This window comes from Prenolepis imparis, unplaced genomic scaffold (assembly GCF_030444845.1).
Source record: "Prenolepis imparis isolate NDT839.2.m4 unplaced genomic scaffold, iyPreImpa1.0 SCAF_11, whole genome shotgun sequence".
NCBI lineage: Eukaryota > Metazoa > Arthropoda > Insecta > Hymenoptera > Formicidae > Prenolepis > Prenolepis imparis.
In genome coordinates, this window is record NW_028141169.1 from 3,209,936 (window position 1) to 3,234,156 (window position 24,221).

The 24,221-nt window shown below is 39.8% G+C and overlaps 1 protein-coding gene across 1 annotated transcript; it reads right to left on the bottom strand.

Annotated features, from left to right (window-relative positions):
* Positions 1-1,916: 1,916 nt before the first annotated feature.
* Wg (Wnt family member 1 wingless) lies at positions 1,917-23,189 on the bottom strand. The gene is made up of 4 exons (XM_083050546.1): positions 21,805-23,189; positions 13,708-13,964; positions 4,200-4,474; positions 1,917-3,873 (listed from the first exon to the last, which is right to left on the bottom strand). The coding sequence occupies exons 1-4, from the start codon at positions 21,903-21,905 to the stop codon at positions 3,325-3,327; spliced, it is 1,182 nt and encodes a 393-aa protein (XP_082906672.1). The 5' UTR covers positions 21,906-23,189; the 3' UTR covers positions 1,917-3,324.
* Between the last annotated feature and the right edge of the window lie 1,032 nt (positions 23,190-24,221).

Below are 24,221 nucleotides of genomic sequence, written 5' to 3' on the forward strand. Positions count from 1 at the left end.
ATTTTTTTTCTCGAATAAAAAGATAAAAATTTGTCACGCGTGCGTATCCATCGATGATGGAATCCGTGGATCGCGAGAAGGATACGCGGAACGAAATCGGCACGCGCTGCTTCATCAGGACTCGAGAACCGCGGAAGAATCCTTCAACGCGTCGTATTTATCCGTCCGGCCACTCTCCACCTACCAGACGTTTGCTTCATTAAGCCGACATCCCTACCGAGTGCCTCGGTAGGTTCGTCGGGATCCAGGATCACATTCCGCGGACTGAGACGAACCGCACGCGTGACGGTATGCGTAATAATAGTAAAACTGAATGAATCCCCAGCTCGTGTCTCGCCTCCGGGAGACACGCTCGTGCTTTTTGAGAATGCGCGGAGGTCAAGAGGGAGGAGACGGAGAAGGAGGGTTGGGGTGGTTGGGTCGCGCACAACGTCGAGCTGGTTCAGGGTAAAAACCCGAACCTCGCGAGGGCGAGGAAGAGAGAGGCTGGAAAGCCTGCTGGTGTCCGTTGGTCGAGGTAGGGGACCGAGAGGGTGGGTGGGTCAAGTAAGATCAAAGGGACCGCCGTGAGAAGTGGTCCGGCTGCCCGAGATTCTTGTCTGCTCTTGGACGCTCCTGGCAGAGTTCTTCTCTCTCGTGGCAAGAATTTGTTTTACTATCACGGTACACTTCACCCTCTCCATATTTTTTTCCTTTTCAGCTGCATCGCGGATCTCACTGTATGAACGATTTAGAATTTGATAATGGAAGTTGATTGTAAAATTATATTTCACCTCAAAATCGCGCTTCTAATCAATAATCTATATTGATTTATTATAATATCTCGAACTAATCTAACAGCTAATCTAAAGGAAGGATAAAAGTAAATTTATTAATATGTCAATTGATTCGAAAGATCTTGCAATATATTTACGGATCTCAGAACAATACGTACCATCTGTGGATGGTGGATAAAAGAGAAAAGAACCGATAGATACGCAACAGAAAGAGGAAGCTGCAGCGGAAGGTGGATCGGGAGAAAGAGCGCGTGGAAAAAAAAAAAGATGAAACGGAAGGGAGAGAGAGAAAGCCGGTAGGTCGGCAATGGAGTGTTGGTACCATTAGCGCGGATGCCTGTTCGTATGCGGTCAGGGTCCTTTTATCCTGCGCGGAGATTCCTGCGGGATTCCTACGTTCGTTATCATCGCGTGCAGCATTCGCCGAAGACGTTGAAACGGCGAAGAGGGCAAGGATGCAGGAAGAAGGAACGCGATGAGAAAAAGGAAGGGGAGCGAGAGAGGGATTGGAAGAAGAAAAGAGGGAGGCGATAGAGAGAGAGCCAAACCAGTCCTCGGCATGGGCCTCCCACGACATTCGCTCGGCATCAGGAGTTATGAAGTCGTCCAGCTGGAGAACCAGTTGACTACATTTCGCGAGGATACGTCGACGGCGGCGCGCATCGTGTAATGGGAAAATATTGTATAGCGCCGCGACAGAACGCGGCGCGTCGAGGGAGGCCCGAAGATCGAGATACGGCTTATAGATTTCGTCACGGACGGTCGCGATCGAGAAATGGCACTTGAGCGGAGATCTCGTCTCCGTTAATCTTTCGTGGGCAAATAAAAAATCAATCGCTCTTTCAGATATCTATCGTAAGGGAAGGCTAATAATTAATTAATTAATTAATTATTTTTTTGTCTTATTTTTAAACGAATAGGACGAGGATTTTTTTATTGTGATCGCCACATTTCTATTAAATTTTTTATACAAAGCAAATGTTGAATAAATTGTCGATATGTTGTTGAATTGTTTATTATACTGTTTATTATATAAATAACAAATCGTCGTGATTATGTTTCAAATAATTAAAAAGATGTTTAAATACCTATATATTTTTTTAATAGGGGGTGCAGATAGGATATAAGAGCAACATGATAAACAATTTTCAATTTTGTTTATTTAATTTTCTTGTATGTTTATTTGCATAAATTACGAGTAATAATTAATACATCTATTATGCACAATATTGGAATCACCGTTTTCTTATTCGTAGTAGTTTTTCTATTCAGCATTTCTATCGTGTGATAGATGTCTTGAAGCCTGCGGAATTCTTAAAATCCCGGTTTTTGAATAGAAAAAAAAGAAAAGACAAGGGGGAGAAAAAAGAGAAAGAGAGAGAGAGAGAGAAAAATATGAAAAAGATATAAAAATAATTTATTACACCCACAATAGACATCAATCGGGTGTCATCTTCATCATCGCGCGCGTAAAAGTAATTTTTTATTTACAAGAGTTTCTTATGGAGAAGTACATATATTACGGCCGCTGACCAGCTAATTGCTGCAAAATATATCACTATAATCTATTTATGTACAAATACGCTTCTCTGTACTCGAGATTGTTCATTTTTCTCTGAGGAAGCGAATGTAAATCGCAGGAAGAATACCTTTAGAATAAATAATTCGTTTCGCGAAACCACAAATGTTCGCGTTGTGAATCGATCACTTCAAACATGGACTTCATGCAGTAAGATAAAATAATTAAAGGCTTCTCTTTTAACAACGATTAATTTATCATAGTTATATATATTTTGTTCAACCTCACTCAAAAAGACAACAATTACACAAATAAAATAGTAATTTTAATTAAATAGTGAATTCAATTTGCAAATCGATGCACCGATGATGAAAGAAAGAGAGACGCGATAAATTGAATTTAAATACTACCAACAAAAGTAAATGACAGCTTTATGTCCTAATTGCATAATGGTAGCCTTAAATTATTTTCTCTATCACTGTAACATCTAAGATGTCAGGAGTCTTCTTTTTTATGGATAATGATGGATAGCAGTCGCACTGATATTTATACCGGCACTTGCATATTTACACACCGCTTTCACACGCATATCCTGCAATCTTCCTGTAAGACAAACCTTAAGAATCTACGATCGCGCGAACGTTTTTCACCATTTCAGTCTTTAATACGCGCCACGCGACGTAATAAATATATATGTAGTTTCGAGCGTAATACTGTAAAGAATGTGATGAGGCCCCGCGGATTCGCGCGGGTTTTACGACCTCGGACCCATCCAACGAGTCCCGCGGCGGGATCTCTCGCAGGATCAGGCCTTGAGTCGTCCGCTAGAAAGGCTACTAGAGAGTCTACCGATCTAGAGAGAAAAATAGTTTCGTTCGTCTTTGACGTATGTATACCTACTGTATTTTGATACCGAGTTTTTGCGAAAACAGAGCGAGAGTCTGAGCTTCGTCAACCCTGTGTATGCAAGAAACATTTCTCGAAAATGATCAAGATTTCCTCTATATCGAATCGACCGAGTCCGATCTTTTACAGACAGGTGTGTATCGTCTTTTTTGTCTTGCACAACTGGCACTTGACTTCGCAACACCAGTGGAAGATGCAGGCGCACCTCTCGATCACACTCACCTCCTGAGTCTTGTAGCCCCTGCCGCAGCACATTAGATCGCAGCCGTCGACGCCGAGGCTGGTGTCGTTGCACTGTCGCCCGTGGGTGCCCAGGATGCCCAGGGTGGGATTCTTTTCGCAGAACGCCGGCGACTGCTCCAGGTAGACGAGGTCTTTCGGCCCGGGCGGCTTGTGCTCCGGATTGTACGGCTTCAGCTGAAAGTTGTAGCGCTGCCGGCGTGCCAGACCGTCGCGGTGCTGGTGCACCGAGTTGCTCGCCGAGTTGGCGTGCACATTACTGCGTACGCGATCCGAATTGCTGACCATTACTCGGGAGGCACCGTCGAACCGATCTTTCATATTATCGCCGACCACGCGGAAGCTTGGCAGCCGCATCCAGCAGGTTTTCACTGTACACGAGCCCGACATACCGTGACACTTGCACTCCTGACGCATTTCCGAAGACACGTGCTGTAACGAGACGGAAGACGGAACCCTATAACTTTTCTCCTCGATTTAAATCGATGATATTATATTTTTGTCTTGTTTCTCTCCTTTGTGTTTGGTTGTTTTGGATTAACGATGGATTTATTAAAATAGAAAAAATGTAATAAAAAACTAAATTTTGAATATTGACATTAAAGAAATATATTTTCTTCTTCATTTCGAGTTATAGAACACGGTAAGCAGAAAATAAAGAAAATTATTTAAACTCTTGTAATAATTTTTAAAAATATTTTCAGATGTGTAAAATAATTTTAAAAATTGAGGAAGACGTGTCCTCCTATTTCTCTTACCGTTCTGCCAGCTTCATTGTTATGCAAATTCATCTTCTCGCGGAGGTTTCGACCCCGTTCGCCAGTATCGACGAATTCACGAGAGAACTTGAAGCCGTATCCGATGTTATCCGAGCAACCACCCCATTCCCAATCCTGAACGGCGCTTGATGTGCGTGATTGGTGAGTATAGTCGCAGGAACACGACTGAATGCTGCCCTCGCTACATGCTCTCGCGATACTGTGAGTCACAGCCGCACTCGTGATGGCATAGATGAAAGCGGTCTCTCGGCATCCTACAAGAAAATTACGGGAAATTTATGACGCGTACTATGCTGGAAATTAAAAAATTTCTCGTCGAACGAACAGGCAAACCGGAAATAAATGCAATTCGAAAAGTGTTGTTTTTGCTAAAATCCACGATATATTATCATATTGTCGTTTTCAATTTTTTTCAATTTTATTTGTACCAAGTTGTACAATGTATTCTATTTTTCTGCGAATTTTTCTGGTGAATCAACTCTTGACAGTTATGATTTTGTCTCCATCAGAAGTGCTATATATTCTTGACGTAGGCACCGCGTTTATTCTTCTCTCGACTAAACGATAAGAATATTTTTATACTCGCCGAGAGCGCAGACAAGACGTTCACGGTGTTTGGTCGTGTGGGAGGTGAGCGATGACGTCAGACAACATCTCAATCCTCCGCAGGAGACTACCTGCGCGAGAAGTTCTCGCAGGTGGAAGGTAGCGAGGGAGACGAGGAGAAGAAGGCAGAGGAAGAGAGAGAGAGCGAGAGATAGGAGACGGTACGTGACCTTAACCCTGAGTGGGCTGACCTGAAGCACCTCGACCTTATCTGCATAAGGCGCAGGTGTTTGCCGGCTCCTTTTGTGCCGGTGAAGATATCACGAGGAAAGAGCGGACGAAACGATTTCGTAAATTGCGAGCTCGCATCGTCCCAAGGCAATGTCCCATTAGTGAAAAAGATACTACATTGCATTTTAGCTTTTTATAACAATTTTTTTATTTTTATCTATTTTCAAATATTTTTTAATTTTGCTTTAAATATAATATAATACATCAAGAATTATTATATGATTTAAATAACGTGATAGAAAATTATTCAAAATAATAGTTAAATATTATATATTTTACACAACAAATTAATAATGTTGTATATTTATATATATGGAGAATGCGATAATTTGGTATCTTCTCTAATTATGTTACTGATATCGAACTGGAACCTTCGGAGTGACTGACTAGAACTCGAAAGAAACTTTTCTTGATCAATTGGACGCGCGTGCGTATCGAAATGACAGAATAAGACGTTCAACCTCGGGCAAGGGATGTTTCTCCGGTCAGCGCGATAGTGATGACCGGATGATCATCCGTGACGAATCAACCCTGACTACGAGCTCCAAATTCGTCACGTATCTTTTCCGTTACGACAGTGACATCTCGTCGAGCTTCCCTTTTTAGTAGTAGAATCACTATACGGAGTACGGAGAACGGATAGAACGAAATCACGGAGAAGAAAGAGAAGAAGGTGAGAAAGCAGCAACAACGATTATTTTCCCTAATCCCTTAATACAGGGACTTTAGCGGAAGCGAGAGAGCAGGAACGGCGAAGAAAAGCGGAGAGATTTACGCCGTTACACCCTATTACACATCACTTCGTTTCCTCTCACATCCTCAATTCGATCAGTTCCAGATATTATTTATCACGGTGTCAGACTACCATGACAAACCGTGGTCGCGTTAACTCCTAGACAAGTTACGCTGTTTGTTCTGAAAACTGACAATGAGAGTGAAAAAGTGTCATAGATTGTCATCTAACAAGAAAGAATGCACGAAGCCGAGGGGGGTTCATTGTTAGCTGAACTTGAATACAATGGAAGAAATTTGTGTTTCTGATAAAAAGCATATGTTTCTGATCTCGCATATGTCGTTCATTGTTCGACTTAAAAAAATTTTTATTATTATTGAGATACTTTAAATCTTATAACATTTATTTCCCTGTAGATTTCGACACATTTTTTCTTTTCTTGTCATTAATATAATATAATTTTTGCTGTTAATATTTTACGCGATATATTTATTTGTATATATTTATTTTTGCAGGAGAGAAGAGATAGAGAGAGGTCTGCTCAAGATAATTATCAATTATATTTTTCCTTTTTTTTCTTTATTAGAATTTCAAACGGAAACATATACTATATTCGGTGTATTAATAGAATACTTGACTACACAGAGCTGAATTATATTTGTAAGAACGAGGCTAATCGTTGGCGGCGAACGCCCTCGATAAACTCATTGTCATCCTTGTTAAGGAGTTCGCGGAAACCAATCCGTCCAATTTTTCTTGACTTTTACGGATTTTACGATTTTCAAACAATCGGACTGTCGTCCGCAGATAAGCGAGATTGCGTTTTCTCAAGCCGCGAAAGAATAACGCCGTTATCGACACTTGCGCGCGTATATAGGAGAGTGAAACGCAGGGAAAGGAGATAAATAAGGAGCGCGACGAGGAAAGTATCAGACGAAGGGGAAAAAGCGCGTTTCAATGATCCCGGTACCGCGATTGTTTGTCCTCTGTGCGAGTATACGTCGTTCTGCGTACGATAAATAGTTCGACGGCGGCTTTATCAACTCGTTCAAATAGTATGAGCAAGTTGGAGGCGCAGCCCCAGAGTGTGCCCGCAAGGTAAACACGCGCGCAAACATTGATGGGGATTCCTGGGTAATGTTCGAGCACTGGTCCGGAATCTGTCCCTGACGATACGCGACAGTATTTGGGACAGCAGACTGATTTCGGGCTTAAAACGGTATTTTGTAAACTTTATATCAAATAAAATAAGTTAGATAATCTCTGTAGAAATGTGGGGGGATGCAATCATAAATATTTTTAATTGTAATTATGTGCATTCGTCATTAATATTTTATTGTGAAAATTCCACGCAATCGTAGCTTCACATTAATTGTTCATCAAAATAATTTGAGTCAAATTTTTTTTAAGATTATTTTATATTTGACAAATAATAGAAATGTGATGACAAACGATGAAACAGTTAATTAATAAATTATTTCTTATAAACATTAAATTCAAAAACCTGTTTCAAGTCATAGAAGAATAAATAAAAAATTTATAATATTTAGATAATTTATAGCTATAATGAGAGGTGAATGGTTAACGTTTCAGTCGCTCAATAGAATATGTAGAGTAAATATCCGCGATTTCTCTTCGACCGTCGTTCTCAAGATTGTCTTAAGCGACATCGTCGCGCATCTTTACGAGGGACATTTGCGTCTCGGCTGAAATTCCATGGAGATAAAATCGTTAGGAATTATTGCTACTGTCGCGCGCGGTCCGAGTTCCTGTCGACAAGACACGGAACGAGTTATGGTGCAACCACCTACGCGTGGAATTTAAAACGATGGTACTGGCGATGGTGGTCTCCTATGACGTGATATCGGCGACACGGTGATTTATGTAGATGTGTCGTAATATAGCCATTAGACACAAGATGATAGCCTGTAATGTCAAATGATAGGCTGTACGCTTGAAAATCGCTTACAATGATTCATTACGAACGTTTATGAAGAATGGAAAGATGAATTTATTACTTGCGCTGTGACAGAGATTGTCATTTCAGCGACTCAAGATGTCAACGTAAAGAAAAACGCGACTTGGAAAGAATGGCTATAAAACGGCTATTATTCTTAACGGACATACAGAAAATTAAGTTGTTTGTCCAAGGATGATAAGCATTATGTAACCGCAAAGATACATTGTGCTGCTTTAAGCGATGTTAATATAATCATTTATTACATGTTACTATATACATATATATTTTATGGAGTCTCTGGGAGAGAGAATATGCAATTTAATTTAATTAATCTCTAAATATCTTGAAAATAGCGTGCGTGAAAGAACTTATGCGAATATTAAAAAAAATTCAACAGACATTTAAAATATTCCTCTCGCTTTTATTTTCATTCTCGAATATCGTTGACGATATTCGGCGAAAATAAGAAGAGACAAAGAGAAGCCGAGAACAGGCAGAACAGTCTCGAGGAACTCGAAGACCGCGAAGTAACACGGTGCGCCATATAGACCCGCGGGAACGAGGACGGGCTTGCGGGGCACCGCTTGGAAGCAAACAAGATGTAAAAATCACGGGGGGACCCATTGGGTCGCGACTCACGTTTTCGCAAGAAACCGTGGCGTGCCGTCGACACATGTAGCCCATCATAGGCCGCGATTTATGGCGGCGTAACGCCATGGCAAAAAGCACCCGGTGTCGCGCCATATAAGACGTGTCCTGCGCCGCGCGCATCGGACAGGTATTGATTGAATTTACCCTGTAAACGCTCGGATTGTTTCCGATAACATGGCGAAACTATCCGGACCTCCTTTCTCTCTTTCTCTCTCTCTCTCTCTCTCTCGTCCGAGCGAATCATATCACTGATAATGATAAGATTATAGAAAATTGAGAGTTTTGGCGAAAAAAAAGATCGAGAATAAAATTATATAAGGGGATTTATTGATCCACAATAAGATGTCTACGATTTTAATCGATGTACATATATATAATTTGTGTTTATATATAATTATCTTTAAATATATAATATAATCAGAGTTACTAAAAAAAAGTTTGAAATTTGTTACGGATTTGTGCTCCGTATTGTGGAAGTTCTCTTTGTGTCTTTTCTTTCTTTTATACCTTGCAGTTTATCTTGCATTGGAACTCGATTTATAATAGAATCATGAAGGCGAAATACAAATCGCGCAGAGCTGCAATGTCATTTCGTGGGATAGGGTACAGGTCCGTAACTAATTGCAGAAGTTCTTTTGCTGATTGATTTCTTCTTATTGATATAAATATAGAAAAAAAGATGAAAAAGGATAGAGAAAAATGATTATAGAAATAATATAAATTATTTGCGTATTATGCGTGCTGATCAAGATTGAGATCATTCTTATATTAGAAATTTCATATATATTTTGTTGCCAATACATTTACAAAAATTCGACGATCTATATTTTTCATTATTAATTTAATATATTTTTAATTATTATATCTGTCACTTCTATAATCTTATTTTTCTGCATTAAACTAACTTATTCATTCGTCACTGATGGAGCAGCTTTATTTATTTATTTTTTTCAAACTGAATAATTTCGGCTGCAATCGTCAGATGTAATCTGGCGGAGGAAGAGACAGCATTGCGCATCCCGATGCAGCGGGGTCTCGCGAGGTTCGCAGTTTACCGAGCAATTAGGTTGTGGGACTTGCTTTTGCGAGCCCAGCACGGTGTGTGTCGAGGAGAAGAAAGAGGAGGCGAGAGGAGAGAAGAAACGAGATGGAGAACGGAGGATGGAAGGCAAGGGTACCAATGCGGTAGGTGGCTCTTGGCGGCGAAATGATTACAGGCCGCGAACGCACTCACTACCAGCTATAATATCGAGTACAAACGCAACCAAAAGTATCCGTCAAGTCTCCGAATCGGGAAAGTATCTCCTCGAGACACTCGACTCGATACTAATCCTGTCGACTCTCATTTACATAAGCACAATGATTACGTACGACATTTAAATTTAAACGCCGTATGTCCGATTCGTGTTAGTTGTGTCGACACAAAAGTTTCGGATCATACATATTAATTAACATCCATGATTTTTATCGAATCGCTAATTATGCATTCCACGCAGATATATATGAATATATTAATGGATATCTTATTCTTGGACACACACAAAGTTGTTATTAGATATTCCAGTCTGCAGATTGATAACTTGTCCTATACTTAATATTATGTCTGCGCAGAAACGTGAAGAAATTAATTTAATATATACAGAATGTCTTTTATTCTCCAGACAAGGCAAAATACTTAATATTTTTTAATTAGCGATTCGAAATATACATATATATACAGAAAAAAATATTAACCACTATAGCTAAATTTTTAGATATTTCTATATTACACCTGAAATTTAGTTGTCATGCCTAAATTTTAGTTACAGTAACTAATATTTCTAAGTTATAGTTTAATGGGAAAAATTCTCTGTTAAATTATAAATAAAAATATTAACTGTAGCTAAAATTAGACATGGTAACTAAATTATAGTAACTAATATTTTTTTTCCGTGTAGACATTTCTTTCGTAAACGCGATAAAAATCTTGTGAAACGAGAATCTCTACGTGATTTTCCATTTCTAACGCAAACGGACACCTGCGTTAAAACGTCACGACATAGCCGGTGACGTGAATGCGGAACCAACAGATTGCGAAACCCGTGTTCTTTCTACAGCTCGAAAATTTATGTATCTCTATTCCGCACTTTCACGATTTATATTTCCGGCAGTGACTGCCAACAGTTTGACGTGCTACATTAGAGCACGGTGCTAATCCGGAAACGACCGTTTAAGCCGGTGTTCGACTGCGAGTTCTCTTTCCGGATCCCCCTCTGATCTCTCTCTCTCTCTTCTCATTCTTGCGACAAGTACGAGAGCGCATTATTGCTCGTTGATAGTGATCTACGTTTTCCCCTGTGCCGAGAGCTCGGCAAAGATCAAATCTCGAGGATCTATACGAGGACAAAGGAGATATGAGAAGTGGAGAGCGGCAGCGAGAAGAGCGGAAGAAACTGGTCCGCGCTCACACGAGGCGATGAAGACGAGAGGTGAAAGGTCGAGGGCCCGGTCTCTCGGGAAGCTACGAGAGCGATCCTGCAGCTTATTACTAAAACGAGAAGAGGGCAGAGTTTGTGTATAAACTTAAATCTATAACGCGATCATTTATTCAGAAATAATTATCGAGTCCTGTTAGTTTTACGTGCGAAAAAGTAATCAATCATTTAGCATACATTTTAATTGTGGGTCTACGAAGATGTATCTTCTATACATGTTGCAAACAAGAATTCCTGAATTTCTGCTTACTTGCATGAATTTTATTTATTCGTTAAATATTCTGTAATATATATTTATTTTACATTCAATTAATTATTGGTTTTATTTAATTTTGACAGGAATGACATTACGAGCCTTGAACGTGCGCACGTTTTATCTCACGATTCATTTGTAATAATTTCCTATCGCGTCTTGACGGAACAATGTCATAGAATGTAAAAAAAAAAGGATTCTCTCATCCCTATCCGTGGCGTTATTATCCGTCAGTGGCTTTCTCGGGGCTTGATTAACACGTCAAGCGTTATGGATACCACATGGCGCTCTCTCGCTTACAGGTGTCATATAAATGCCGTACGTTACCGTGACAGCCGTTCAATTTACGGAATTTCTAATGGCTATTGCGCCGCGTCTCTCTCCGTTCCTTAATGGCCGCAAAGTATAGTAATAACGCACAAGAAGTACGCGTAATTTGGATGCGTGATATCTCTGATGCGTATATATGCAAAAATCGGTATACATATTGCATTCAATTATGCACGTCGAAACTGAATATATTAAGCGCTTTCGTAGAAACCTCACAACCGGATAAAGATTTAATGAATGCACAAGTTGCATAAATATTCATTTCGTAATATTTCACAAAGAACATTCAACAAACAAAGTTAAGACGTTTATAGTAACTGAATTTTTCGTAATTTATATATTTTTGAAATATATTCTCAAAATATCTTTAGATAGAGTATGTTTGATTATTTTTGCTGGAACGTGTATATGACAAATGCCCCGTAACAATATCGAGTGAATATAATCAGGAGGGTGAATCGGAAATAAGAGACACAATATTATAATAAGAATACGAATCTCTCTATCTGCAAATAGATACCAGTGTAAGTCGCAGACGTACATATCGTTATATAACCGTCAATCATTAGTTACGATCATCTCGTGTTGCAACATTGCAACGAAACGTATCTCGAAGAGTGCTGGTGAAAAATAACACGCAAAAATCTCTCGCTCTCTACCCTTTCTCCCTAACTCCCTCTCCCCCTCCTTCCCCTTTGCGCCGTGTACTTCTTTTAGTTTTACTAAGTGGCCATATGGGGACATTCGACATAATGGGGTGGGAGCGGCTCGAGCGAAAAAGCTCGGCTTACAATCGCCTCGACGAGATCTAAAAGAGCCGCAGGGGAGCCAGAACTGGTACGAGAAGGTCCATTATCAGGTTGCAAAACATACATCTGGTCTCGGTAAGGGCACGTGCCCGGGACCCTCGGACGTAGGGCACGCCCTCTAAGACCCCCTGGCCCCCTTCTCCTCGCATCTCATCGCCGTGTACCTTCGCCCTTCTAACCCCACGACGACTTCGAGCCTTCGCGCCCTATGCACTCGATCTACGCGATCGTTCGCACTCGAATGAGGTGTTAATGCGCCTTGTCGAAAGCACCGCGGGTGTCTGATCACGATCTTAAATGATAATAGAATAATATTTATACTTTACGCGCGAATGCGTGTAATTGTCTATTATATTATAGTTAAGAACATTTTATTTATTGCATTGAAAATGTTTTATATATAAATCCTATGCATCTCTTAAATGAAATCAGTATATTATTACTGAAAAAAGTTGAATTGAATATAGTCTCTGATAATTTTAGTTATGCATATAATAATATAATCTTACTAGAAATAGAGAGAACGATATTTTTATTTTATTTTATTTAAAAAAATATATTTAACTAAATTTAGATGCATATTAAAATTATTTTTTTATCCGACTGCATTTTAATTTATATGTTAAATATTCAAATTGTTTTTTATACCAATTCATAAATTTAATAAATAAATTTGTAAGATATTTATCATATGATTGTGTATATAATCGAGATAACCAATCAAAGAATTAGAAGAAATATGATCCATTTGAAGTAATACAGTTTTAGACCAGATAAGAGACCAGTGATGTCGGTTTTAAATTGGCTCTACATCCGCTGAATTCACAGCTTATCTCAAAGGTATCGTTCACTCGGCGATTATTGCGATGACGCATTGTGATGACGAGATGACGACCTTATTACTTAATCTACCGAGTGTTACGAGACGTATCGAGAGTCTGTGTTGACTTAAGCAAATCGACAGATTTGTCACTAGCGATCTTAAGAGAGCCGCGCACAAGTCGGCTCTTTCTCTTTCATTTCTTTTTTTGTCTCTCATTTCTATCGCGTTGAAACTTGTTTTTAATAAATCTCTATCAAAAGTACCGGTTATCGCGGACAATTGCGATACAATAAACGATCTTTTGAAATATAAAATATAAGTACTTTTTGCCTTATTTATATATCTCTTTATTTTAGATTTTTCAAAGAATAAAATAAAGATACTTATTTTTTATTGTTTCTCAGCGAAATTTATTTCGATAAAAATTTAAATATGTTGTTTCTCAGAGAGAGAGAAATGATAGAATATAATTTTTAATTGAATCGTCTTAAGTAATAATTACATCGACAAATAATTATCGATGGATATAATATTTCCATAATAATAATTCTCATTGCCATTCGAAGTTGTTCGCAAAATTACATTTATAAGATTATTAAACTCGATTAATTACTTACCCTTATCGACGATCTTGCCAAAGAGATTTCTCCCTCGAAGAAAATTTTTTGTCGAACAGTTCCATCGCCGATTGCGAAACTGATGTTGGCATTCGACGATGGCTTGATTCGCACCCCTAGCTACTGCCATTAGCACTCCTGGATTATCCCTAGCGAGCCTCCTCTGTTTTCTTCTCAGAGTCGTATAAATTGAAGAATCCACGTGTACATGTGACAAGGGCAAAAAATTGTTGGGTTCACCCGCTTTCGCAATGCCCCTGAAAATTTAAATAGACGATGTCTCGTATTATTATTTATATTCTTTACCGTTTATTCAAATAAAACTTGTAATAAAAATCATAAAAAATAGTCTCGTTTAAATAAAGCTAAAAATAGTATCAAGTAGTTTATAAAATTGAATTAAAAGTATACAATAATAATGAAACATAAAAAATATAAATTTTTGAGGAGGAAAATTAAGAAAGAGAAAAAGAAAAAATGCATTCCACAGCCGGAAACAAGATAAGACATGTAAAGACGAAAAAGGATTTATTAGAGAGTTTTTTAAAATTCACTGAAGCGATTCCAATTCCAGAGTCATTTAAGTTCGTTCACTTTGGAGAATTCTTCAAAGTTTTGTTCACGGTTCAGGAAGGAGTAGGATCAATGTTTGAAATAGAGTCTTTTTATAGGCAGACGTGAAGGGTTAAGGATGTTCTCAAATAGGGATCGTGTTAATGAAGAGTTTTCGAATAAAATTAATCTCATGATCAAGCAATACTCGATGTTTCCTTCGTCCTCGGGAGATTCCGATCGTGTATGTATGTGTATATAAAAATATATATATATATATGTATATCCTCGATACTGGCGTTAAAACGCGCATAGTGCGCGCGCTATCATGATATTGTCAATTTATATGCAACTACGTTCGACGGCGGTTAAGCTAACTCCGGCCCCGACTAATGCAAAGAGCTTAATGCAACGCGATCGCTGGTAAATTCGCTTAATGAGATCCTGTGCGTTCGTTTTGGCGAGCAACCACGCGCATCGTTATCGTGCGTGTCGCGTATTACATGGAAGTAATAATGTAACGCACAAGGTATATGCACGTATATATCGAGCCATATCGCGCGAATAAATTTTAATTACGCGGCAATACCGCGAACGATAATGCGCATCGTCATCTGCCGCGATTGCGTTTGTCCTATCCGGCCTACTATACGCGGCAGGTGATCGTGCGATCTAAAAGAGAATCATTTTTGTTAAATAAAGTTTCAATTTATATTCAATAATTACTTACATAAATTTCATTTGCCTTACTATATTTTCCTAATTTTTCTTCATGTTCGATGTAAAATGTAACATACTTTATTTATCTCTTCGTTTATTATGTAAATCGACACATAATTTTAATTTAAAAAAATTAATGACGTTTTCTTTTTGCCTGATTAACAGATTTATATTTCGAGACAAAGCAAGCTGAAGAAAGTGTGCCTTGTTAAAATTATATTTTTAATAAAAAATATTGAATAGAATTGAGTCAAACGTAATAAATTAGATGACTATATATTATATTATCATTAGATAAATTATTTGCAAAATATCTACTTCTACATGTGTCTGGTTCTACCCTTGGCGTACGATTTAAACGGTGGTTGTCAATGCGAAACGCCGATTTCGCGTGCAAAAAGGTGCGCTTTCAGAAGGGAACAGGTAGCGCGAGAGAACGACGAGGAGCGACGAAGGTGGATTAGCACGAAAGACGAAACTGGTTCAGCAGTTTCGATCAACGGTAGCTCGTTGTACATATATACAGGGTGTATCGGAGTTCGGGAATTTGCTACAGAATCTAGGATGAAATTTAAAGTTAATTTTTCTACAAGAGAGATGTATGAGACATCAGCTTCTCCGGACACTTCCTTTTTTTAATCATAAGTATTCTAATATAACTAAGATACAAATTATTTAAACCGTGTCTAATATAATTACTTGTTTACATTTATAAAGCATCGAGATCACTTATAATTTTAATTACTTGTAATCGTAAAATTATTAATTATTTAATATCGATAATATCTATATTCTTCAGTCATTCTTTGAGTCGACTCTTTTGGTCTCGTACGTTGCAATTACGGTGAAAGTGTCCGATTTTCGATACACCCTATATATATATAAATCAAGCTGCCGCGCGAGTCCACAGCCTGTGAAAGAATTCGCGTCTCGATCGATCGAGCATCGCGCAGAAAAACGTTTAAATGCGCTCACGGTGTGCCCTTCGTGGGAAGAAGAACGCGCGGTCCTCCGAAGAAATGCTGGACCGCGCAAAATGCATACTGATCAAGCGTAATAAGAACCCGTGTTGTAACCCGCTCGAACACGGAACAATCGGAAAGCAGTTCGCAGTTGAGGGTGATTTTAATCAGATATACGTTACAGGTGCTAAATATTCTTCACATAAATTTAATCATCTCTATATTCTCTTCAGAAGCAAATGATTATTAAGAATATAGAATATTCGTAGCATAATATATATCATGTAATGAATATTCGTGATCCTTCCTCTTCAAAAGCATGATTGAAGGTGAAGCAGTAACTAATGTCACGAACGCTCTTCGCAAGAGAGAAACTTCATGAAGCCTAAACAGGATCGTAAACGTCCACGGTTGATTTGGCCCGCGTGAAAAAGCGCCAAATGCATCGAATATTTGTTGTTCTTTAACGAGAGAGACCCCGCGGGACCCTTATTTAAAATAGCTCGCACGCGCTGGGATCGGATCAGTCGTCGGCCGACATAATAAACAGGTAATCACTGTCGCCGCGGCTCCGTCGACGCTTTGACGTGGTCTGGGCGGAAATCGGGGCTCTGACAGTAACCGGGCTGCGTGTGGCGCCCACCGCGAAATGACTGTCAGCCACCCGCCGTCGAGACTCTCTCGTTGACACACTCCGAGAGAAGCGGGCTAAACAAACTCAGATCGGTGGTAAACACGTGGCTAGATAAAAGGAGACGGAAGATTGTTCCCTGATATTGGGTTGGAAAATACTTTTCTATGTACAAAAGCTAAAACGAAACAATGCTGTTACTTGATGAGCTTAGTGAATGAAATAAACAAGTCGGAGGGTGTATAAGATACCCCAAACACGTTCCAGATAGAGAATATGAGAGACGCGACGTCTCAGCAGACTACTTTTTCATATCATTTTAGTAGAAGAAGAATAAGAAAATTTGACATTTTACGTTCTCGAAAATGGGTTCTCGCCAAGATGTCTGTACGGTTTTGATCAGCGAGGGAATACAGAATTATATTATACTTGTACATTATTACATATAGGTATATTATGTGCAAAAATAAAGAGAGGATAATAAAATGAGGAATTCGAACACCGTCTTCGAGGGCATCGCATGTCTCGTGTATTGCCAGAATGCGCACACGACCTCTCATCGATTCGTCACGCGCGATCCGCGAGCTCGCGCGGCTGATGCGACGTGTAATGCACTTGGTGCATCGACGGTGCCGGGCGGTGCATTCAATAAACGATCCATAAATAAGCCGCGCCGCGGACCGGTTAGGATATATCTATTGCTTGTAATTTACGTCGGACTGAAAAGCTCAGGGACGAGATCCCCCGCCTTCGCATACTTTCTACCGCCAGACGATGACCGAGACGAAAATAATTTATTACGCCTGAGATGGAGACAAGAAAAAGGAAGAGGAAAGCAATAATGATCCTTCAAAGCTTCGTAATAACAAAAGAACATGTGAAATTCTTGTCGTTATTACTATATTGTCGTTGGAATATCTACATGTGTTTTAGCTCTATATTTTTTTTTTCAGGATCACGTGAAATCTTTGCAGTAAAAGATTCATTGTCTCTTCTGAAAAGTAAGAATAGAGATGGAAAATTAATTAAACGATTAGTATTAATTAATACTTAATGTGAAGTAGCTTTAGATGGATACGCGCTTTGATTTATACACTGAAAATCTTATACTTTATTGTCGATTGTCGAGACTCAAATGATCAAATGATCTAATCAAATGACGAGATTATTGTTTATTTTGTATCAATTCCATGATGTAACTTATGGGATCATTGCTTATCTTAGATGAGTTCACACTATGATGATGACGCTATTTCAGCATCGAGAGTCTTATCCTTCGCGCGTGTTATTAGCACCTCTTAAATCGAACGACGCAGTTAAAGAATATATTATTAAACTCGGGATGCAGAGAGATCCACTTGGATCCCTTTAGAAAGGATACCAAATAAATCAGGCAAAATTTACATTTGACGTATTATCGAGTAGATGATTGTAAATCTTTTCGTTCTCGATGCAGACGAATGTAATGTTTAGTTCCTTGCTTTTCTTGCCCGAACCAACCGTCCGCCTCGGAATAATTGTGTTTTCTATCGCGTGTATCAACGTGTATTCCTTTCCAGTCATAGAGAGAAGCGACGTATCCCGACGTATGTCATTTCTAACCGTGAGTCCCGTCTATATCTAAAACGACAACGTCGGTCAACCGCGAATCAGGTCACGAGATGTCATGAATCAGACGGAGCTTGTCGACGTCTTTTTCATTCGGTCGACCGACTTCTCGTCGTAGGAGAGAAGCACGGAGGCTGTCACTGTGTCTCGCTCCTGATTCTCATCCCCGTGTCAATCGTTTCATGTTGATAAATCGACCACACTTGAGATTACCGGTTCGCGACGAAAGCGGCAGATACAAAATCGTAGCGATCGTTAGAATCGCGATCCTCGGAAAGATGTTTCATTTGAAATTCGAAACATGATTGATTAATGGCGAATGTTTCCAGTATCGCGTTTGTGTGTAGGACGACGTTTGCCCATGTGACATGTTATCTTGTTCAATGATAACGGAGCATCTATGAACAACTTCATTCTTGCCAATGATGGATAATGTATTAGTTGAGGCAAAACCGCACACGTTTAAAATTATATAGATGCCAATAACGCAAAAAATATTTGAAAGAATCGCATCAGCATCTTACGCGTATAGATTTATAATGGAATAGATTTGTTCGCTCCAAAACATGTATACCGAAAAATTCATAAACTTTAATTTTAATTGTCCAGGGAAATTTTTTTATTCCGAAAATTGTACTCAAATTATTTTTATGACACAGATTATATGCAGAAATAACTTTGTCGAACGATGAAATATCGATGCAGTTTGATAAAAATCAGACTCAATTAACGATGATGTGCAAAAGTAATAATCCGTCGCGCTCGCGAGCATCTTAATAAAATCTGGAAATTTTTTATGTTGTCGCGAGTGATTATTTGCGTTCGCGATTAATTGTCATTATTAACGTCAGATGCGACCACCCATTTTGCTTGATGTATATCAATCAGTTTACCGATCTCGTCGTGATTATACCTGTCAATCGATCGACGTGTTTCAATCCGCAATGAATTCATATAGGATAGAATCGATACAAATATAATTGATACACAATAGATTCTCTCTCTCTCTTCTTTTCTGCGCTTTCCTTTCCATAAAATTAAACCGTCCATTCCGACTAATTTAAATGATCATTTCTTATGTCGTTAGCCATGCCTATTTGTTTTTTCTTATTTATTTTAACACTGACCTTTCGATCGATTGTATTTATAGCCAAGACATATATGACTGAAATAGAAAGTAAGACTATTGATTTATTGAACCAAATACATTATTCTTTACTGATTGAGTAGAGAAAACTTACAAGGAAAAGTTTTACTTGTCCTTCAATGTTTTACAGATGTTTTACTTTTGCTTTCTCTTATTTCAATAATTTTCTACTAATGATGCATGAAACAATTTGTTTCGCTTGACAATTTTCAGGTAAAATTAATTACAGAAATAAGTAAGTTACAGAAATAATAAATAATGGTAAAGATATATCTCATTCAAAGCTTTTGTAAAGATACATAATCGTTTACTCCATGCTGATTTGTTCAAGGAACTATTTTAGCTCAGACAATGCAAGTATCCGGAAGATGCCTGAAAGATATTTTACGTGTTTAAAAATAAAAAAAAAAAAAAATCTCATGAAACATAACAATGAAACATTTTACAAATATTTGCTAATTAATCTTTACGAATCATTGACAACATTCCAGCTTGTTTATCTTGGACTTCTCCGATTACATATTAAAAAGTATATGCATAAATTAAGCGATAGATTTCGCGCGATGTGCATCCACAGCAAAGACAAACACATTCGTTTCTTTTTAATATGCAACGATTAATATATGTATATTGTGAGCCGGAATTACGAGGAACGCGAGGCTTGCGTCGCCGATTTAATTAATTTAGCGGCAATAACGATCGCTGCCGAACCGTCGCGCGAGAAACCGGACGTACCCGGTTGATTTATCGCCGACGGTTTATCATTATAGGTGGATATTCGCCGCGGCTGTATCTCGCGGGACAATATACGAGCGCGTGAACGCTCGATCGCGCGCGCGAGTTTTATTTACGATCGGACTAATGAAGTCAGTCATTATCTAACACACATCGCGCGCGAACAAGAAACGCGGATCGAAACGAGCGAGGAGTTAGAATTATGATTAATGAATTAATAACGATACCGCGCGGACAGCGTCGCTCCCGCGATTAGCCCGACAAATGTCGGGGCAGACAGGTGTTAATGCTTCGCTCGAGAGCGAGGCGGAGTAATTAACGCGCGTAGGTCGTCGATTCGATTCGAGCGGTGGGTAACATTTTAATTAAAAGAAACGACCACGCCGCGAGACCAAGGATGAGAGGAAAAAATGCGATGCGACTTGCTTTCGTGAGACATTTATTTATGATGTGTTTCTGTATATATAGGTACTGGTAAGTGTAATTACTCTGTGACATGTGTTACGTTGAACGCATCAAAAATGATGAGAATATAAGATAGGAATTAATATGTGTTAAAGTGACTGTATATTTTCAGGAAAATATATATATATAAATTTTTAATGTCGCAATATATGGAAGACACATAAAGTTTTTTGACCATTGACATTTTGGAAGATTTTTTTCAAGCTAAGTATCTTATAAATTTTTATTTTGTTTTATTAGCTGATAATATTCATTGAGAGTTATTATTATTTATTAATGTGGTATTTAAAATTAAAAAAAATCGATCTTCTAAAAAATTAAAAAAACTTTCTCGAGTTTTCCTTGATAAAAGGATAAGTAATTATTATTGAAACGATCGATGAGGAGCAAAAACGACAGAGATTTTGATCTTCGCGTCAGCATAAACTCGTCAAAGATCAAGGGCAGGTCCACGTGGAACAAATTCCGCCGGCGTGATTTTTATTTTCGATGATTCAGCGATTGCATTCGTGATCTCAATTAACGCTTCTTAAATTGTTAGTTATGAAGTCATCGTTTATAACCGGAAAAGATTTTCATAAGATCGGTAATCAGAACCAATAAAGCGGTAATAAGAGAACATTTCCCTTTATCATTTGTATCGAAATATTAGAGCTGTCAAGTTTCTTTTGTACACATGCATTTTTTTCAAGTGCTTTTTTTTATTCTCATACACATCTCATACATATATATATATATATATATATATACATATTCTCTCAAATAAAGTAAATTGATCACAACTAGTTAATTGCCATTAAAGCTATGAAAAAAATGAATGGCATGAAACTTGAATGAGAGAGTGAATAAAAATAGAATCTCTCGTCTTGGAAAAAAAGTATCTGTCATTTTCTTAGAAGATTACATTTCGACATATAAAAAGCATAATATTTTAACTTTATTATTCATTGATATTTCATGTGAATAAAAGAAAAAAAAAATTTTTTTTAAATCGCTGCGATATAAAAAATGTAATTTCGAGAGATATTCCCGCGTTTCTCGCTAGCTTTTTCGATTATATTCGAGTCTAACCGATGACTGTGTCAACAAGTCTATTAACCGCACAGTGCAACCGTAATTTATTTCGAGAACCTTCGCACGCTTAGTGTGTCCGCGATAAAAAGTTTTACGACGCGACGTGGTTGTTTACAAGCGAGCGTTCGCGGAGGGACAGGACGACAGGAATTTCAACTTATACCGTATTAAAGCGAAAGTCCGAGCTAGCCGCTGATACTCACCACCACATGGATCCTCTGCCACGATTCTTGTTTTTGGTGATCTCTGTCAACGACGCGTGCACCGTCATCGAGAGCACGACCAGCAACATCCAGGTCCTCATCTTTTCTGTCTCGATCTTTACGGAATATCCAAAAAGAGTGAAAAGAGAGAAAAAATCCTCCGGTCGTCCTTATCCGCGAGTCGGAGCAAGCACCTCGCACCAATTGTATCACTGAACGAACATCATTCGCGCGATACTCGAACCTCGATCGTCGAACTTGCGAACCGCACTCGCGGAACCGTGCTCGCGATTTCCAATGCTAATCGTCCGATAAGATCGTCCTTAGCGCCGCGAAATCCTTCCGGGGTGTTGGACGATAACGATCGCCGCGATCCACCACGTCACTCCTTCGGAATCAACGGATCGGCGAACCGTATCGAAGCTGACCGGCGTTATCGCACGAGAGGAACGTGCACCGTCTTTCTCTCTGCAAACACTTCTGTGCACTGACCTGAAGATCTTGTTCCGTTCTGCCTATCGTCGGGCCGAGAGCGTGTCTTGGGAGTCTTGTCAACGTGTCGATTAGTTCCGGCAAACACTACGACGCTTAAGCTTCTGACCGAATGCTAACTGACTGCAGCTTGGCGTGAACCGGCCAGGGAAATTTCACCCTCCCCGAAGGGTTCTCACCGAAGGGTGGGTGTCACCCTTCGAAAGCGTGCGATCGGGACGATTAGTGAGTGGTGGGAGAGAGGGAGAGAGACGGAGCACAAAATGGCCCGGGAACGGTTTTATACCTGCCAACCCTCCCGATGCCGGCTGTGCGAGCGCTGTGTGCGTTGGCGAGGATCGGCCAGGTCAGGTCAGGTCGGGGTCAGGTAAGGAAAGAATCATGGATTCGGAAACGCCACCTTAATCTCTCTCTCGGGGGTTACGCGTGCCGCGCTCTGCTCCTTCCGTTCCGTTCCGTTCATCCGTCGGCCGTACCTACGTGCCAACTCTCTGCTTCCTTGACGGGGAGGTCCTCCTCCGAGTGGTAACGTGCGGTGGCGGTGGCGACGATGTGGCGGCGGCAGCGACGGTGGTGCGCGCGCGTGCATGCGTGCCTGCCGTGAGCGAGCGTGCGTGCACGCGTGCTCGTGTCCGAGTACGACAATGTAAGGAGAGAGAGATGTCCTTTATTTGCCCTTTTCTCTTCCGAGCTCTCTCTCCCTCTTCATCTATCTTTTTTCTTTGTGTCTTTCTTGCTTGATCTCTCTCTCTCTCTCCCTCCCTTTTTCTGTCTCTCTCTGTTTGTCCGTTCGTTTCGCGCTGCTTGGGGGGTATGGTGCAACGAGTTGGAGAACCAATACCCTTCGACGGGCAAGTATAGGCCTCGGCTAGCGACTGCATGCGCTCCTCGACAGAAGAGCCGATCTCTCTTCAGAGAGAGAACGGAACGCTCTCCCTTTCCCCCTGACGCTTGGAGACCGCTGGACCCCCCCAAGACCAAGATTAAATCTTGCCCCGCCTCTGTCGGTTCGGCCTCTCTACCTCTACCCTTCCTCTACCAACGTGCGTTACGATCTCTTCGGTTTCTTCCCTCCCGGTGTCATCTGCTTCCTTCTTTTCCTCGTCAACGTCACCAGTCTCTCATTTCGCTCAGCATTCGCTAAAATGTTTCTACTCCTCCTGCTTCTCTCTCACGATGCCTGTTCTTCGTGGTGTTTGAAAGAGACATCCTCGAGCGTTGAATCAACTTTCATCATCAAGGGACAGTTCTGCGAACTAGAATATAAGATATGGCTTATGTCCTGCGTGATGAAGAAGTGTGATCCTCTTCAGCTCGATGTTATAAATTGTATCGATAAGAAAATATTATTTTATAATGATATATTATGCATTTCCATCGTGAACAATTTTTACATTGATGTAAAATTTAAAACTTATATAAAATTTAATTTTAACGACAATTGCTACTCTCTTGATGATGATTTCTTTTCTCGGCGGAATCATCAATGACATAAGAGCTGCGCCTGTTTCATCATCGCTCTCATTCTCACGTTCTCGTGAAACGAGGCTGGCAGTTTCTGACAGACAGAGTTCTTGTGTTGTCTGACAGGCGAGCACGTGGTTCTCAAGGGGAGATAGTAGGCGGGTTTTATCAAGACTACGCCCGTTTGAACCCCCACTAAGAACCCCTGTATTTCTCGCGCAAGGAGTCTGTGTCGTGGTGTTCCCTACTCTTCCGTCGTCCGTTTTGTCTCCCTTCTACCCTCTTTGTCCACCGCACGCTCACCCGGTCCCTCTACCTTTTTTTCCTCTTTTTTTTTCATTCAGCTCTTCCCTCACTCTTTGGTCCCAGTAGTTTCTTCCTCTTCTCTCATGTTGTGCCTGTGACCGGTTGCGTCTCTTTCCTCGGGAATGCGTGAATCGAGAGGTGGAGGTGTGCAGGCG